The sequence below is a fragment of the Syngnathus typhle genome, linkage group LG15 (genome assembly GCF_033458585.1).
Source record: "Syngnathus typhle isolate RoL2023-S1 ecotype Sweden linkage group LG15, RoL_Styp_1.0, whole genome shotgun sequence".
NCBI classification, from domain to species: Eukaryota; Metazoa; Chordata; class Actinopteri; order Syngnathiformes; family Syngnathidae; genus Syngnathus; species Syngnathus typhle.
In genome coordinates this window covers 2,728,666-2,746,432 of record NC_083752.1, presented here as the reverse complement: position 1 = coordinate 2,746,432, position 17,767 = coordinate 2,728,666, and the positions used below count along the sequence as shown (strand labels likewise).

The 17,767-nt window shown below is 45.6% G+C and overlaps 1 protein-coding gene across 3 annotated transcripts in view; it reads left to right on the top strand.

Moving 5' to 3' along the window:
- The window catches only part of fstl4 (follistatin-like 4), a 49,552-nt gene that overhangs the window by 17,454 nt on the left and 14,331 nt on the right, over positions 1–17,767 (top strand). Inside the window, exons 1-4 of one of the 3 annotated variants that reach the window (XM_061299592.1) lie at positions 2,082–2,474; positions 4,039–4,275; positions 15,726–15,919; positions 16,948–17,068. In XM_061299592.1, the coding sequence (XP_061155576.1) occupies positions 4,101–4,275; positions 15,726–15,919; positions 16,948–17,068 (490 nt within the window). In that variant the 5' untranslated portion in view covers positions 2,082–2,474; positions 4,039–4,100. The other 2 variants (XM_061299593.1, XM_061299591.1) reach the window with 2 other exon arrangements.

Genomic DNA, 17,767 nt, shown 5'->3' with positions numbered 1-17,767 from the left:
TATTTTGTGTGCTGACTGGGAGGCAACTCATCATTTAAACACGAGCGCTGTCACTTGAATGGGAGGCGAGCGGCGGCGGCGCTAATGAATTATTCACACAGTCTAATTCCGCTCGGTTTTCTGTCTCCGCAACGCCGTATTGATGCTGTCAGGTGCGTGACGAGGAGCGACGGCGGGCGGGGCAGGGCGGGAGGGTCACCCCAATGAATGAATGGCTGGCTTCCTGTGTGATCGGAATGTTGGATTTTTTAGATTGCACTCTGTTGGTGACGGGCAGTTGGGAGTCAGCTCAAACGATTCTTGCCCGACAGTTTTGCACGACATATTATCAGGACCTCAAAAGCGTCTCTCTCATTCGACCTAATTTATACGTGGGAATTCTTATGACTAGTCTTACGAAAGTGCTACTTGAGTTGCGCTGATTGCCGAGGTCTTAACCCCTCGCCCCTCCCTCACATTTTCCAGTCCAATCACATTAGCATGTAATAAGAGTGCATCATCAATGAGGTTAGCGGCGTATTCCTCGTTTCGCGAGCAACATTCTCAGCTATATTTTCATTCTCTCCACCCCCACCTTTCACATTTTTTTTCCCTGTTTGGTTTAAAAAGCACAAGATTTTTATTATTATTTTTTTTTTAAGTCAAATGCTAACTGAACTTTGCCTGAACTTCCTTTTCCATGCACCAACGCGAGCAACTTGATGAACTTGGAAATCGCAAGGCATATTGTACAAACAAACACATTTTCCGTCAATTGTGGGGAGGCAAATGTTTCTGTAATTAGTGGCAAGTGCGCTTTGGTGGGAATGGGATTTATTTTTGCACTCAAAATGAAGTCGAGTTAATAAACGGCACGGTTTGCGGGTGTTGTTTTCTTTGCTTTTCTGTATCCCCTAATTATTTCAAATATTTTTGGTCATAGTATTTTTGCTTTCCTTTTTAATGATAACCCCCCCCACCCCCCTTTATAAGATAATTGAAATCATTCGGCCGCTCTCTTGTACATTTGTGCAATCTTCCCACGCTCTGCGAGACGTGTCGAGTCCTCATCACGTTATTGGAAAATCGAAGCAACGTTGTTAGCGTTTGATGTCAAGCTCTTGCCAGTCCTTGAGTTTATCATTTGTTATTGTTGGGGGAGGTAGCTAAACTGTCTAAATATGTACTGAGGCTGCGTTTGTGTGTTTGCGCCAGACACGGCAAACAAGCTAATAAGTCACTTGTTTATCTGCTGGCCTTTCTTACGCCACTGACACCCGGCTAACGCTGCTTCGCTAATCGCGTATGAAAGTGCTTTTGTCTCCATAATGTCAAGTCAAAGAGGACCCCACAGACGCTTTAGTAGCCATTGTAATATTTCATTTATATCGCGAGCGCAATCCGGCATGAAAATCTGCCCGGTCGTCAAAGCCGCAGAAGATAGAGCAGAGCGAAGCCTCAAATGCCGCTTCGGGGACGTGTTGTGATTTGTAATCATAGCCTCGTTCGTCTAGGATTTTGTTTTTCCTCACTCTCTCTTTTTTGGGGGGGTCTTTATTGTCATTTGTAATGTAAATGGGAAGACATGATGTACTTTTTTTGCTTATTGGCTGATGTGATGCGGTTCTTGGCTGTTTACTTTTGCAGATTGATTCTTGAGTTTTTTCAAAAGTCAAAAGTCAAAGTCTGCTTTATTGTCAATCCCTTCATATGTCAAGACACATAAAGAGACCGAAATTCCGTTTCCTCCATCCCACGGTGACGAGACACAGTACACGAAAAACATACAATTAGACGACACAAAATAAAAACAAGAAGTTTTGATGATGACTTTCTATTCTTGACATGATACTTGACAGTCAACAAGTCAAAGCATTGCAGGATGTTTCAATTCTGCCGATCAGTAATTGCGGATGATCGGTAGCAAAGAAAAGTATTAGACAGCAACTTGATAATTGGTGTGGGAAACGTAAGGGAGCAAATGAACGCGGCGTATTTATAGAAAGGCAAATGAGCTGATTTCACCTGCGCTACAAGGCAACGTTGCACATTTCCTGACTTAATGAGAAGGTAAAACATGCAGCGGAACATATTTAGGCTGCAGCCTTAAGTGCTTTGTGCAACTGCTTTGTGCTTTCATTTCCATACGTTTAATACAACATTCATACGGCGGCTAATCCGCGCTGAATACAAATTGTCATGTTTTTGCTGGTGCAAACAGCTGCACACCATCTGCCACGTCTTTACGGCTGATATTTATCGGGGTTTTTCTTTTTTTTCCCCGCCCATATCTTGGCTCGGGGAATGAGGGATTTTCAGGCATGAGAGCCGTTGCGGTCGTACTTGCTATCGTCCGATAAACTGTCGAGATTTATGTTGCAAATTATCAAGGAGGCAGAAAGCAGGAGAGTATGGAGGAGGTGAATCTGGGAATTGATCAAATGCTAACATAGCTGCTATGCTGAGGTACATTATGACAAGTTAAGAAGAAAAAGGTCAGGAAGCTACTATTTGAAAGTGCTAAAATGCTGCTATTCTGAGATAATTAACATTTCACATCATGCCATGTTATCAGGTACAATATGAAATGAAAATTGATCAAATGCTAGCAAGCTAACAGCCATTAAGCTAACATAATAACAAAGAACCAGACACATGAATACAATACATTTAATCAATTTTTTTAGTATTGCTGTTGCTTTTCTACTTTGGGCTGAATCCATTAAGGCCGTCATATAAATCAATTTCACGCTTTTCCCCTTTATCACGGCAATCGTATTTTTGCGCTTTTCCAATAACATCCGTTCTTTTTGGTGCCGCACGTTAGCTGTCTTATCTCAGCTTGCAAGTTTTTGTTGTTATGTTGCATTGATATTCATTCCCGGCAAGGCCGTCGTGTCACAAGCGCTTTGTCACGTATGAGGCGCCCATCGACAGCTCGTCCCCTGTGAATTCAATTATCGGCGGCCCGCTTCCCTCTGCTAATCGAATAACAAGCTGCGTCAGCACATTTCGACTCCACGACAAAAGCCGAGTCAAAATGTCACGCGGGCACCCCGGGGAGGTTTTGCGGAATGAGCGCCAGGTTCGAGGAAGCTAGCGAGTGTCCCTCTGCGCCCGCGGCGGGGGGGTTGGACGAGTATCAAAAAACAAAAAAAAACGGTGCCGATGATTAAATACACAAATGGAGTGGGGATGCCGCTCAAAGGATTTAAAGAGCTGGAGATTTCCCTTGCCCCGGGTTCAAGTCAATCCAGGCCTGCGAGCGGCTAAACGTGGCGAGGCTTTTGCCGAGAGACTCCAGTGAAGAGTGCACTTAAAGCTTGTTTGGGTTTCAAGTCTCAGGCGAGTTCAAAAGTCGGATGAGTTCCGCCATCTTTTGCGCTCCGCCAGAAATGAAAACTGGCGGCGCTCGTCGACCATCGCGCCGGCATCCTCTTATAGAAAAAGTAAATCAACACGCCAGCTTGTCCAAATGTCAGACAGATAAGACAAACATGCATCCGTTGTGTCGGGAACGGATCATTACAGCCCTCCAATTGATCCCCCCCGCCGCAAATAAAAGAACAACAACACTGCGGTCTCCACTCCAACCCGCTTAGACGGGTAGGCTTTAGCCTTTTGGTCTGGAGAGAGAGTGCAAATGTCAAACATCTTGTGTATTGTTAGCTACTTTTGTGCTGTATGCTTGTAAGCGGGGGGCCGGGGGGGGGCAGACACGTTCAGGGCCTGCTCATCGAAAGAAAGCGAGCCGGCGGTAGGCCACTAAGCGCTTTAATCTCTCTCGCCTCGAGACGGCGAACCGTCTTGTAGTCGACCTTGGCACGAACGCATAGGTCGCCGAGGGGTAGACAGGGGGGGGCTCGTTTGCATTTCCCACAGATGCGTCAGAGAGTGAAACACGACGGGCAATTAGTACGAAGGGATAAGGAGGCGAGTGAACTCTCCTCTTCCGGGCCAATGTGAGATGGAATACATGAAAAGAGCTTATGTTATATGTGGAAACTCTAGATGTTAGCTTGCCTCTATTGAAACGGCCGTCCTTCCTCTTTGTTGCAGCCGACTCGGAGAGCGGCCCCTGTCGGAGGACGTACTGCGGTCGCGGACGGCAATGCGTGCTGATGGCGACGACGGGACGCGCAGAATGCGTGTGTCAGGAGAAATGCCGCGCCTCCTTCGTGCCGGTGTGCGGCTCGGACGGACGCTTCTACGAGAACCACTGCGAGGTTTACCGAACGGCCTGCGTGGAGAGGAGGCGCATCTACGCGGTGCACAGCAAGGACTGCTTCTTCAAAGGTAAACGCCGCGCCCTGAACGCTATTATGAGCGTTGACGCCATACTCTTGCTAAAAAAAAGAGCTAGCTCCGGCTGCGCCACCAACTGTATATAAATATTTTTTTAAGTTACCGGTAATGAGAAGAAATGATTCTGAGTTATGAAAGCTTGTTTTGATGCAGACACCAAGAGCTCTCTGAAAGCTCCCTCAAGGGCGACGGACTCAAAATGAAGTCCGCGTACTTGAAGGCTTTTCGACTTCAATTTAATACAGAAACATTTCCTGGGGGAAAAAAAAAAAGACAATTGTTTCTTTGAGGCACTTGTCGGGTGCGCCGCCTCCTGCCGCCACTATCTCTGTGGCAACCGGGATGGTTGTAGTGGATATTCATTTAATGGAGATGAAAGAATCAAATTGTTTTTGCAGTCAGGAGCCCCATGGTTGAGTTTGTCGTCTGGGAAACGATACCCTGACAAGTAGCGTACTCGCAATGGCACTTAAATGGAACGACGATTGAAGGCCGTGTACGCAAGGCTTTTTGTGCTCACAAACGCCGCGTGATAGAAAATACTTTGCGGATTGCCATTCTTCTGTACTGTGCAGACGTTTGCAGTAAACAAACACAGTGAAGCTCAGCCTCTGGTTAGCCGACGTCGTGCTTTAGCAATATTCTTTCTGCAGTCAAGAAAAAGACTCCCGTTTCACAAAAGTACGTCGCATCAAAGTCCACTTCATCCCGACTCACGGATATTCCCGTCCCTGTCTGACATCTGTTAGCGGCGTAGCTTTAAATCTCCTTTTCCAGTTCAGATTAAAATATATTCTCTACTCCCCTCAAGGTGCAGATGTGTAAATAGAGGAGCTCGTTTTTTTTTTGCCATCCTTCGCATGCGCGCTCACACACGCAATCGTGGCGGCGGTTTTAATCGGCCCGTTAAGCCGATAGGAATTCTTGGCCCGCGCCGGCGCGCATAGCTAATCCACATTAGCTACGTTCGCTCGCCAAATTAGGCCATCGAAACCAGACGACGGAGAAGGAGAGCGGCTGGAGATAGAGAAAAGAGGTTTCGCTGATTAAGACTGCCGGCGTCCAACTAACCGGAGGAGAAAGGAGTTGACGAGACGTAACCGGCGGTGGCTGGCCAAATACGTATTTCCCAAACAAGCTAATTGATTCACACGGTCGCTTGTTTACCGCTCAATGTGGCTGAATGACAAACACCAGGGGATCTCAGCCCTTGGTTGTCATGGTTACAGTGGCTCTGAAGCATGATTTATGGCTTTTTTTTTTCTCCATCAGTTTGAAGGTGTCCCCTTCAAATAGATTTTGGTCAAGATCCAGATTAACATTAGCGGTCCGACACCACCGCAGCGTGCCGAGTTACAGGTAGCGTTCGTCAATCTGCTCTCGGCTTTAATTTTCTCGTGTTTCCTCTGAAGAACAACGAGGCTTCCTCACTTATTGGCCATCACAGTAAATAAAACCGTAAGAAAACTGCCAGACCCTTTTAAGTGGCCCCTCGCCCGCCCCCGGCAGCCTTTGGGCCACGAGCGTCTGATTAAGCTCTCAAATTTCGATAAAAACCTAAATGCTGTAGTGTGAAAGTCACTTTGCCTTTGCTTCAGGCTACGATCCAGAAGTGGCGGTGTCGAATTTGACCTCTTTCATCTGGATTGTTGTGACCGGTTGAAAGGCTTGGAAAGACGAGACGGGGACTCCCTGTCCCGGCATTAGTAGAGACGATTCTGAGACTTCTGGCTATTTATATATCCTTTTAAAAATGGGATAAAGTACAATGGACCCGCCACGCTAAACTCATCATTACTCTAATTTGATCGTGCCACTTGCGACCCCGCCGTTGATTAAAAAGGTTCTATTAAGCATCAGCGGCGGCTGATTAATCATCTCCGTCCTCCCTGATTGAATGCAGATCAGAAGGTCGTGTTTGCGACGGGGTTCAAGAGGGGGTTGGACACCCTCAGCGGCGGGAGACTTTTCCCACGTATCCTCCAGCTTATAACACTTCATCGGGGATGAGTGTGACACCCGATCGTGCCGTTAACTTTGGGATCCGAATAGTCCCAATGAACTAATGGTGAACAAAAACCTAGCTAAGGCCAGCGGACTGCTTTTTTTTTTTTTCAGGGTGGAGCCTAACCTGAAATTGAAACTGTCCCAGTTTAGGTTGGAGCCCGATTAGACTGAGCCTTGCACAGATGTTTGGGTTTAAGCGCCACTACGAGTAGCACTGACCCAGTTCCGCTTGTAATGTTAGCTTTAAGGTCGGGAAAACCTTGCATTGTAGCACTGGCCCAGTTCATCTTACAACATGGCCTTTCCGAGCTCACGGATTTTACCTTGAGCTGAGGTGTTACGAACGGTCTTGTCTTGGAAAACCTTGAATCCTAACAAGGTTAAGGTGGTTGCGGTTCGAGATTTGACAAAAAGGAACCTTGGATCGTACAGTCAACAGCAAAGAAATTGGGTTCAAATGAATGACTTGTTTCTGACGGCCCTGACATTGTTTTTACTCCATCCTTGTTTATCAGGACACAAAATGCGCCATCTAGGAAATTAGCTTTAATGCGTCCTGTTAGAAGGGGGAACAAATTGCTTGATGCTTGTTTGGAGTGGACGACTTGCGGGAATTCTCCTCCGCTTTTAGCCGTCCATTATCCGTCAATGTTGGCTGCTGCACTTTAATCATCGGTTCTTCCCGTATTGGATTCGCCACCAACGTGTCCGTAGCGTTTTTGACGCGGACGCCATTAACTCGGTGACGATCCGTGTCATCATCGACCCGGCGGAATAAGGTTGGCCGCACCGAGACGCTTTTAAAATGCTGCGTGTTCTGCCCCAAAATGGAGTTAAAAGTTACCAAGGTCGTGCTGATGCAAAGTAAAAAGTTACCGTCAGCCAGGTGAGGACTCGCCTCAGTCCGGGGAACCAAGTGTGACACATCGGACCCACTGCGAGTCCTCCCCTGACAGTCCTTTATTTGTTAACGCCGGCTTATTAACGAGCCGCCCAGCCACCCGTCTTTCTCTCATTTAGCCTCTCTCCTCCCCGCTAATTCATTACGGCCTTGGCAAATGGATGTCCTGTCCCAGATAGAGATGTCCCACCATTTGTACGCCCAGTCCCTCGTGCCTCCCTCTCCCAAAAACATGAAACTTTTTTGGGACTGCTAAGGATGGTGGACTATCGGAAAAACAACGCAGATGATAGAAAACAACAACTTAGTGCGCATCACTTATTCATCGTGCGCTGCTGTAACAACTGCAAACAACCTAGTGAAAAATAGACATACATAATTTATGATCTGCCGTTGCGCTCCAGACTATGTGAGAGAAATGTAAAGCCAGCTCAAACCATAATTATGTTGATCATATGACACCTTTCCACCATGTTGCTTGCTATGTTACAACCTTATTCTAAAAGAAATATAAACCTAAAGATTTGACATCAAATAGCTAGCTAGCTAATGTTATAGCCTCATTCCAAAATAGATCAAATCCCCACAATGTTTTTTTTTTTTTTTTTTAACTGGGAGGCCACATAGGACTACACACTTGGTAATGTGACGCTAGACAAATATGTAGCAAAGTAGATTGTACGTAGGTTATGTAGACAGATATTTGGTTGGTTGATAGCTTAAGTAGATGGATGTGTAGCTTGTTGGAGACAGCGCGTCGGATCGATACGGCGATAGCTTCTCGCCATACACATTCATGGAATTGCCCTTTCCAGAGATCAATACTAGACTGCAAGATTAATAGCATCTGTTTATAGACCGCACGTATTGTTTTACTTACATTATTTCGACGTAGCACATATCCCTCAACTTTTCAAACATGCTGTTGCTGTCCAATAAAAAGGATACAAAGCAAAAACGAGTTTTCTTTGTTTTTTCGAGCTTATTATGTGATCCAAAAATGAAATAAATCGCAGTGGGACCTTGCTTTTTCCGTGTTTAGTTCATCTTTGCGGATCTCATCACGGCTGAATCATTAGAATCTGTGTCTCTTTGTTCCCTCCCTGGCTGTAATACAAAAGTAAAAAAAGAAAAGGGGGGAAGAATTAAAGTTGCCAGCAGTGGATGTCCCACTGTTAACACGCATTTACGCCGCATGTTATTAATTTGAGTCATTATGTTGTCATTTTTTCCACGGCTCGTTATACATTTTACATTTCAGGTCTTTTTAAAGGTTTGGACCAACACTCATGCGCATCCTAATGTAGCTTTTAGCGCTTGTTAGCAAAGCTCCTCATTAGCGCTCGTCTAATTGTGATTTATTGAAGGGGGCGCTTTTTGGCGCTCGCTCACATCTGTCGTGGCGCTAACAGGTGGTAGCGTATGATTTTTGGAGGCGTTATGACGGATCCAATCGCCAGAAAAAAAGAAAAACAAAGCCGCCGGCAGCCGAGCGAGGAATTGGAAAGTGATGAATGATTTCGTCTGGCTCTGACGCTTTGTTTGCGGATGTTGCTTTTATCAGTTTAATAGCCGCGTGAAGGCCAAATGCATAATTTGGCTGCCTGTCTTTGCTTTCTCAAGGTCGGAATGTTGACAACTGTACGGTAAAATTGCAAAAGTAAAGCCGAATTTTGTTATTTCTTGAATTAAAAAAAATCTTGGGGTATTGCTCACGGAATTTGATCCCCGAAAGTCATTTGCAGAAATGATTCGAGTGTTCTGGGTCACCAGCGTGCTGTCAGAACAAATTAGTCGTTTCTCAAGGCATGACTTTACCGCAGCATTGTAAGATGCCTTTTTGAGATTCATTGCGGCCTACAACCATTCGTTTCTAGTTAAAAAATGGCCCAAAACTATTCAAAATGGGCTTTTTATGAGTTTTTCAGCACTCTCATTTAATTGAATTTTGGCATTTAATTGACTCCCGTACAGTTTGTCATCCGCCCGGGCTCGTTCTTCATGCGGCGCAATGACTGGCGCTCCCCTCGCTCGTCGAACCCGCGGGGAAGTTTTTGCTTGAACATCGGGGAGGCCGTGTAATGGGAGCTGTCAGATGCATAAATATACGAGCGCTCTCCGCCTGCCGAGACGTCAGACCAGAGGGCGCGCGGCCCGCCTCGATTGACACCTCGCTAACTCGCGAGCGGACTGACTGATCAGCCCAACGGACGCCCTGCCACTCACTTCCCTTCTCAGTTCGATTGAGACCTTAAATACGACAGCACAAATGTTAGAATTCATTACAATTTAGTCGAAATTGGAACTCCAATACCGTACTTTTTGCCGCAATACAAGAAAGCGGGCCCCCTATTCACTAGAGGACGACGCATTTTCAACATCCCCATCAATTTGCCCAACCCAAAGTACAGCATAGCGTGTCACGTTGCCCTTGCTGCTCATTATTAGCGAGCGCGGCGCCTCGGGATGGGTGGAGCGGCTCCATTAGCATGGCAGAGTCCCGCTCGAGTCGCTGACTACGTAGCACCGTCTAATTCGAGGACCCGCAGGGAGGAAAGGGGCGACCCCGGCAGCTGCCTGAACAAAGTTAGCTAGCGGTGCGTGTTATTGTTCGTTTTATTTTTTTTGTCCTTTCGCCCCCAAGCTCATCCCTGGTGATTTCCTCGGAGAACATGGCCGCCGTGGATGGATGCCGCTGACCTTTTTTGTTGTTTTTAGCGTTACAGGTGGCGCTAGCGCTAGCGTGGTCCCCGGGGGCCCCCGGATGCCATCTGTCGACTTTAAACTGCTGTCGGCGACATGGGCAGCCTTGCTATCGACTCGCTTGGTATTATTAAATCATATCATTGATTTACGGCCTTTTTATGGGGATTGTTAAACTCTGTTATTGCATTTTTGGGTCTTTTTGTCGATGCAGCCAACGAGTATTCCTTTATGTACGTGATGCATAAAAATATTAGCTACCGAATATAAAATTTACTGATAAACGGTTCCCCGTGTCCCAATTGCGAAGAGGACCAAAATGGCTGCCGTCCTGTTCGAGTTTGGACATGGTCATCCAATTTCAGTTTGATTGATGATGGCTGATTTTTTTTTTTCAAAATTTCCAATGGATTATCATAACCATGAGCGTTCATTAGCTTTTATGCCTAACATGGTGGTCAGTGATTAGCATTTCCTGGACATGTGAGTGTGTATAGGAATGAGATAACAAGTGGAGTCCGTCTTGAGTGGCAGCATCGCAACCCGCGTGAACAAACACTCGGCTCAGCTTCCGTAATTGCTTTTTCCAGTGTGCTAAAAAGACGTGCGAGCATGCACACACACAAACACGCACACACTCTCGCTCTCACATTCTAACCTCAAGTCGACCGTTTCGTCCTTGGCGGATATTGCGCCGACTGACAGAACGCAGTGGACATTGTCCATAACAGACATGAAATTGTTTACACTCACTTGGAAGGAAAACAATCCGAGGTGATGAGCCGCATGCTGCTTCACCTAACTGTGATTCAAAACATACAGGTTGCACGAAAATCGGGGCAAATTAACGCAAGTGGCGCTTTTCGCCCAAACTATTTTGTCTGTGTTTGGCAGCAAAAAGTGCAACTTCAACAAACATCACAAAAATGTTTGATTTCCTCTGCCGAGTCTGTTCAGCTCATCATTCTTTCACAGGCTTTTGCGAATCGCTCTCAAAAATGTGCATTTTTGGGCATGTTTATACAGGCAAATTGGTGTACTTAATGAAAAGTCAGGTGAGTCAAAGTGATTTACGAAGCATTAATGTGTAATCACACCCGATGCACCTCTCCTATTGCTCAACGCGCACACGTCGTCATTCTTCATGCGTCTAATCCCGGCTGTCGTCTGAATACACAAGATGCTCCATTTCTCAAAGCTTGCTTGAAGAGCACTCCATTAACCGCAACCTATTAGAAATAAGCGGCTGTAATCTCCCCTTTGCAACACACATGGATCAACAGTGTTAATTAATTGCGTGACACACACACACACACACACACACACGCCAATATGTGTCGGAAGCCAACTATTCCTGCTACTTTTCCATTTATGGTGTTCAGATGCATATTTGTGGATTCACCAGTTTGAGAAATTACGATGCCATAGCTCGGTCAAATAGTCAAGTGCGACACTAGCGCCATCTTGTGACACATATTGGCAATCATCATCAATCATACTAACAGATATTTGATATTCTGGCTTCACACTTCTGTTATGCCAGTAATAATACTATTTTAAGTCTTCTTAGTGTCGAGTTAGAGGTTGCGCGCTTGAGGTTGGGGTGGGGCCAGCTGCCCGCCCACCCGCTGGTGTGAACCGCCGATCTCTCGCCCTCCTCCTGGTGGGATAAGCAACGAAGAGTCTTATCGTAATCGCAGCTTCTTTTTTTTTTTGGGGGGGGGGGCATGTTGGGCGTGAGAACTTCATGTGTATTTTTTTTTAAAGTGTCCTTTGCAATCATTAGGCTTATTTAGCGCCGCGTTGACGTTAATTACGTCCAATCTGTATCTGTGACGCACGCACGCGGCGGCGACGGGTCAGTGATTAAGCGGCTCATCATTGTAAGGGAGGGACGGCCAGCGTCCTCGTCCTCCTCTCGCGTTCCTTGCGGGCTTGTTGCCATAGAAACGGCTGAACGTGACACCTTAGAGTATGTGAGTGTTGTATATGTAGATTGGAGCACAGCTGCTCCTCCGTGCATTTCATAGACTATAAATAGCCTCACATTGGGGCTATTTAGGTAGTTCACAAACAACGTAGCTGATAAATGACCTATAATTGCGTATTGCAACATGCAGCATTTTAGCACCAAGCCACATACTTGTCAAATAAAGCAGCAGTGTGGTGACATGACATCGCCAAACGACAGATGGCCCAATAAATACAATCAGAAGCCGCTTTCAGAAAATTCTGCTTACCGTTGGAGCGTGCTTCGGCCGTCGTGCTGAAATTTTTTTGGGGGTCTGAAACTTGATTGGGTTGAGCTGGTTACCAATTTGGTGTTTTATCAACAAGTGCCTTTTGGTTGTCCCAATCTGGCAGAAGGGCTCGCCCGCAGACTTTTTCTGAAAAAGGCAGATAACTAAAAGTTACATTTCACACTAGATGACATTAAATAGTACATTTGACATAATATGTCCCCATTTAAGACCCCGCTATTCCTCCACCACCCCATTACTTTATAATCAGCCCTCATGCCCAACGCTTCAATTAGCGCCTCAAACTAGTGGCGCTAGCCATGATGTAAACCGCGTTAATCCTCCGTCTTGGCATTCTGCCGAGACATCGGGCATGCCGATTCATCTCAGGGCCCCGGAGAGGAAGCCAGTCGGAGATTGCGGGCGCGCCAGTAGATCAAATGTCTTGCGTTTAATCTCGCCGATGTTCAAATGAAAAATGAAGAAGGAGAAACTGGCTGACTGAAAGAGAATTTGCAAATCAGCAGCCAGGCCTTTTTACTTGCACCACTGCAAGAGTCCTCATTTGGATAAACCTAAATCGCTCGCTTGGTGTGCTTCTTTTTAGGTTGATGATTTTTAAAGCAAACTTTACAGGTGCCACATGGGTAATGAACAGGCAGGAAAAAAAATCCTCCCTCCCCATCACTAGTGTGGCATTTCGAAAAAAAAGAAGTAATGGATAGTCACAAGCGGCGTTTGATGGCATCCGGCGTTGACGTTTGTCCCAGGAACATGTAAGACCCGACAGTCGTGAGACGGATCGATGCATTTATTCATGGCGGTAATTGAAGACGGGAGAGTTGGGAATGCGGCGGGTGGGGGCGGGGCGGCCACGCTCATCAATCACAGTGTCACATTTAAAATTCCCGTTCTCGACGGGAGAACACGTGACTCGACCGGTGACCTAGTTTAGCATGCCAAGACCACCTCTGCCGCCTCCTGTCTGTTAATTCACAGGAGATTGTAGGGCTTTTTTTTTTCCATGTAACTGTTTGCTATAAATGGCTCGGACATGGGATTGGGGGCGATGTGGTACCTGGAATCGAGTCGGAGCCGAGGTGGTACAGGAGCTATATTAAAGCGTAGAACGTAAGACTGGATGGAGGCTTTAAGTTTTGCACCCGCCCTATTTTGTTGCTTTTTTGAAACTTTTCAAAACCAGTTATTTTTTTCCCCCCATCAGAGGGGAGCCTAAAATTGTTTTCACCATGTCCATGAAAGTGTATCTGAGGTCAAAACTGAATTAGCGCTCGCCTAAGTGACATTTGACTTACGTCAGCAAGATTTCTTTTCTTGCCGTTTGACTTTTTAGCAGCGGATCCTTCGGCACATTAATCAAAGAAAGAAAGAAAAAAAAGAAAAACATTAGACAGACTTCTTCTGAGAGGGTAGAAATGAAAAGATAAATTCTCTCTTTTTTTAGGGGGGGATAGGAAATATTTGATGAAGTATGTCAGGGTGAAATGTATTTTTTGCGGGCCGGGGTGGCTTATTAGGAATGTGAAGATGGCGCTTAATCCTGCTTGCGATGTTAATTACTCCGATTTCCCGCCCTTCCTTCCTCCCTTCCTTTTTTCCTTGTTGGTTAATTACTGCATTCATTATTCCGCAAATCTCCAGAGTTTCGCTATAGAATCGAGCAACCCAAAAGTAAAAAGTCCAAACTCAAAAGAATCTTACAAAGAGAAAAACAATGTCTCACGCGCGAAGCAATTGTTTTAATGCATACATCAAATCAACTGTTGACCCCGAGTAGCTTGTGACATGATTAGCAGAGGCCAAATGAACAAAAAGGCAACGGTGAGTTGTTGCGCGCTCATACATGGACACGTGTTATTTGTTGTTTTTTGCGCTCTGCTAATTTGCCCCTTCATTAGCTCCCTTTTCTTGCTTAATGGGCCTGTTCTTCAGCCTTGCTTTTTTTCTACCTGCTGCCAGCAACGGCGGCGGCGCCACACCTCTCTAATGGCGACCTCGTTTCAGCGCTGCCTGCCAGTGAGCCGTCGAGGACGCCCGCCCGGGGCTAACCAAAGCATATTTCATACAGCGGCTGAATGACAAATAAAAATGAGTGGAGTTGAGGTCAAAGCAAGAAGGCCGTTTCATTTTTAACAGCCTTAGATTGCTCCCTTTAGCCAGAGTGGCTGGCTAATTATTTCCCAGATAAATCTATGACACATAAAAAAATATTGTTGGAGAAGCTGTGAATCAGGATCTGATGTCGAGTTTGCTTGTATTGTGCTGCGTTGACAAGATTCAGTGTTTGTAAAATTGCCCATCTCGAGCCACTTTTTGTTGCATGGTCACCTACTGAATCCATCCTAAAAAAAATCTTTCCCCAACCCTTGAACATCTGCTCTCCTGCTTATTATTATATTTATAATATTTATGCATTAGCACACGAAAGAGACACTTGCCATGAATCATGACTTTGGAGCGCTTTGGGATTATTTTATGGTAAAATGGCCGCCTGGGACGCAACCTCGCCCTCTCCATCCCCACTCTTCTCTAAGATGAATACCGTCTGGGAATAAAATGCTTGTGTGTGTCCTTGGAGGTTCCTTGGGGGTCTTCAAAACAACTCCCGGGGAATACTGTCATTCACCCAAGCAACAAAATGTTTTATGTATAGTTGTACAGTTAAGCTGTTAAACTAACCAATTAGCATGTTAGCATAAATGATGCTGCATTAGCTACTTTTCTGTAATAGGTGTGGACATGGTCTCTTTTTGGTCAAATGCTGACAATTTCTATTCCGTCTTGCAAACCTGCTAAAACAACCAATTAGCATGTTAGCATTTCTATTTTCTACAATATCATCATGAGGTAATTGTTGCGCTCCAGTGACATCACAAAATGTCACATTGCACGCTGTCGTTTACTGTTGATTAGCTTTGAAAGTTGCCGCACCGCCAGCAGACGTGATTTATTCACATAGTCACATAGACAGTCTTTACTTTTTTCCTGTCAAAAAGCTTAGCGGGTAATAAAAGGAAAAAAAAAAGATTCCTGCCGCCGTCTGTTGTTTATTTACGCCATCCCTCCACCAGTATCAAGGCCCACTCGTTGTGCGGCAGACGTGTTTGGCGTCCTAATTGATTTTGGAAGAGCTTGTCGGGGAAAATAAAGCCGCTGACGCCGCCGTTGCCACCCGCGATTAATTTGCGCCCGCTCTATTTCAGAAAAGCTCCATATCGTCTGCTACTGAGAAGGCGGCGTAATCCCCCCCCCCCCCCCCAGATAAGGTTGAAAAAAGGAGCTTGAGCTGCTCTAAACACAGATGTTTACCTTTTGTCATCATGTGGATTACTCATAATTAATTGGAGCTGACGTGCTGTCACATTATGCAAATGAGTCCGTGTTACGCAACAAGTGCCAAAAGCGTAAAAACAAACAAAAGAACTTGAATCATCCGTGTCATTGCGGAGTCTGCCAACTCGAATCACAACAAAAACAGTACAGCCTGCTTTGTTTATGGTTTGCAAACTGACCACATTCAACCAAACCAGGTTACAGATTCATCTTGAGATTTTTTTTTCGTGCCGCAGGTAACGCGTGTACCATGTCGGAGTACAACCGTCTGAAAAGCTTGCTGCTGGACATGAAGACCGTCCCGAGAAACCCCGAAACGGAACGGAACCAGCAAAGGGACATGGAGGCCAGGCGGGCGCTGGTGGACACCATGTTCAAGTACTTGGACGTCAACCAGGACGGACGACTGGTTGGCGAGGAACTGGAGAAGGTGGGTGGCGGCCTAAATCAATTGATGGTTTCAGTTGTCTTTTGTATTTGTACTATTACGAGCCCCAAAAAAAACTGCCTACCAAAGCAGTTGTATCGTTAGCATTAGCATTCCGAGTGTACACAAGTGCCTTCTTTCTTGATTGCTTTTGGTTGCAATCGTTTGGAAAAAAAACCAACAATGGAGTTGTGTGATGCCTTCGAAATAAACAAAAACAATCCCCGCATTGAAATTAATAAGCGCCTGCCAAATCGGAATAAAACATTGCAAGTAATTAATCTTCTGTCACCTCGCCGCCATTGTTGCCTACACAGCGCTTGGCTGTTTAAAATTAAAAACTCAAGAGTGATTTATGGCTGACTTTTTACTGGCAAAAAATAGAAATAATCTTTGTTTTCTTTTCATTCGGCGGGTTTACTGCGTTGAGATGCAACTGAAGATTACGACGACTGGTAATTATTAATGCCGACGTGTCTCTGAAAAGGCTTTAAGGAGTTTTGCCTTGAAATGTAAATAGACGAATTGCAGTCATCCCTCAAGACGCAGACACGAGTGCGGGGTGGTCTTTATGGCGGGAAAGATTCTCACACTTTGGTCGGGGGAGTGTTTAATGCACGCCCACGGCCAGACCAGACGTTATCTGCGGAACACGTGGCCGTGGCCTACCGCAGGCCCCAAAATATATAAATTGAATTTGTCACGTCCCTTTAATTCGCCTCGACACATGCACGGCGGCGCTGTAGACAATCAATTGGAAAAAATAAACCGGGACGGGAGCAGCAAAATCGTGGCTGCCGGACATAGTAAAGCAAAACGGTTAACGGAAGCGTATGAACTCTTTGCAACTATTTTATTTGCAATGGTACTGACATGACGGTGGATATTTTAGTTTGAACTATTTTTCTTACCTTGTATTCAATTCATATTTAGAAATTGTTTTCCATTTGCTGTCATTTTTTGGTTCAAATTAATCCGTTTTCCAATTTCTGGGGTTTTACAAAAAAATATATACTTGTCTCATATGTCAGATCTCCATGAAAGAGCACCTGGACGACATTTTGCTGCACTGCACCATGCAGGACCTGCTGCGCTACGACGACTACAACAACGACGGACACCTCAGCCTGCACGAGTTCTACACCGCCTTCCGTGAGTCAAGTTTGAATGACTCATATTTTTCATAGTGGAATAAAGTAGGTCAAATACATTCCAAACCAGAAAACTCATCCCAATACGTGCCAAGATGATTAACAATGACAGTATTATTCAACAATGCTCACTCTGAAGTCTGCCCGGCGTTGGTGAGAATAAAAGGCATCCGCCGAACAACCGGCAGACGCTAATAGCATTACGATGAGATTCAAAATGATGACGTATCTCCTGACTGACAACGCGCTGCTCTTATTTCATCCACCAAAGTGCCTGCTCACCCGTCTAATCCGCCGCCTGTGAATCGCAGCACCTCTGACACCGCCCGCCTCATCTAATTACATCCACGCTAATTCCCCGACATTATGAGGACGCAAAAGCTGGCGAAAGCCGTTATAAAAAGCCATTCACAATTTTTTTTTTGGCTCCTGGAACGAGTCAGTGTATTAAAATATGAAGCACTATGTTGACGATTTCTAGTAGCTCCTTTCTGTGATGTGCTCTTATCAAAATACCCCAAGAATGGAGAAAGAAAAGCAACAGACTTGGGAAGTAGCTCATCTCTTCTGAAGGTTGTTGTGAACCTTTCCGTGAAAATTGTGGCCAAATTCCGACGTGTACGGTGTGAATCCGGCCGGAGGAGGCTGCAGACACCGGCGAATGATGGTGGTGAATTTTAATGCAGCCGACTTGGTTTCA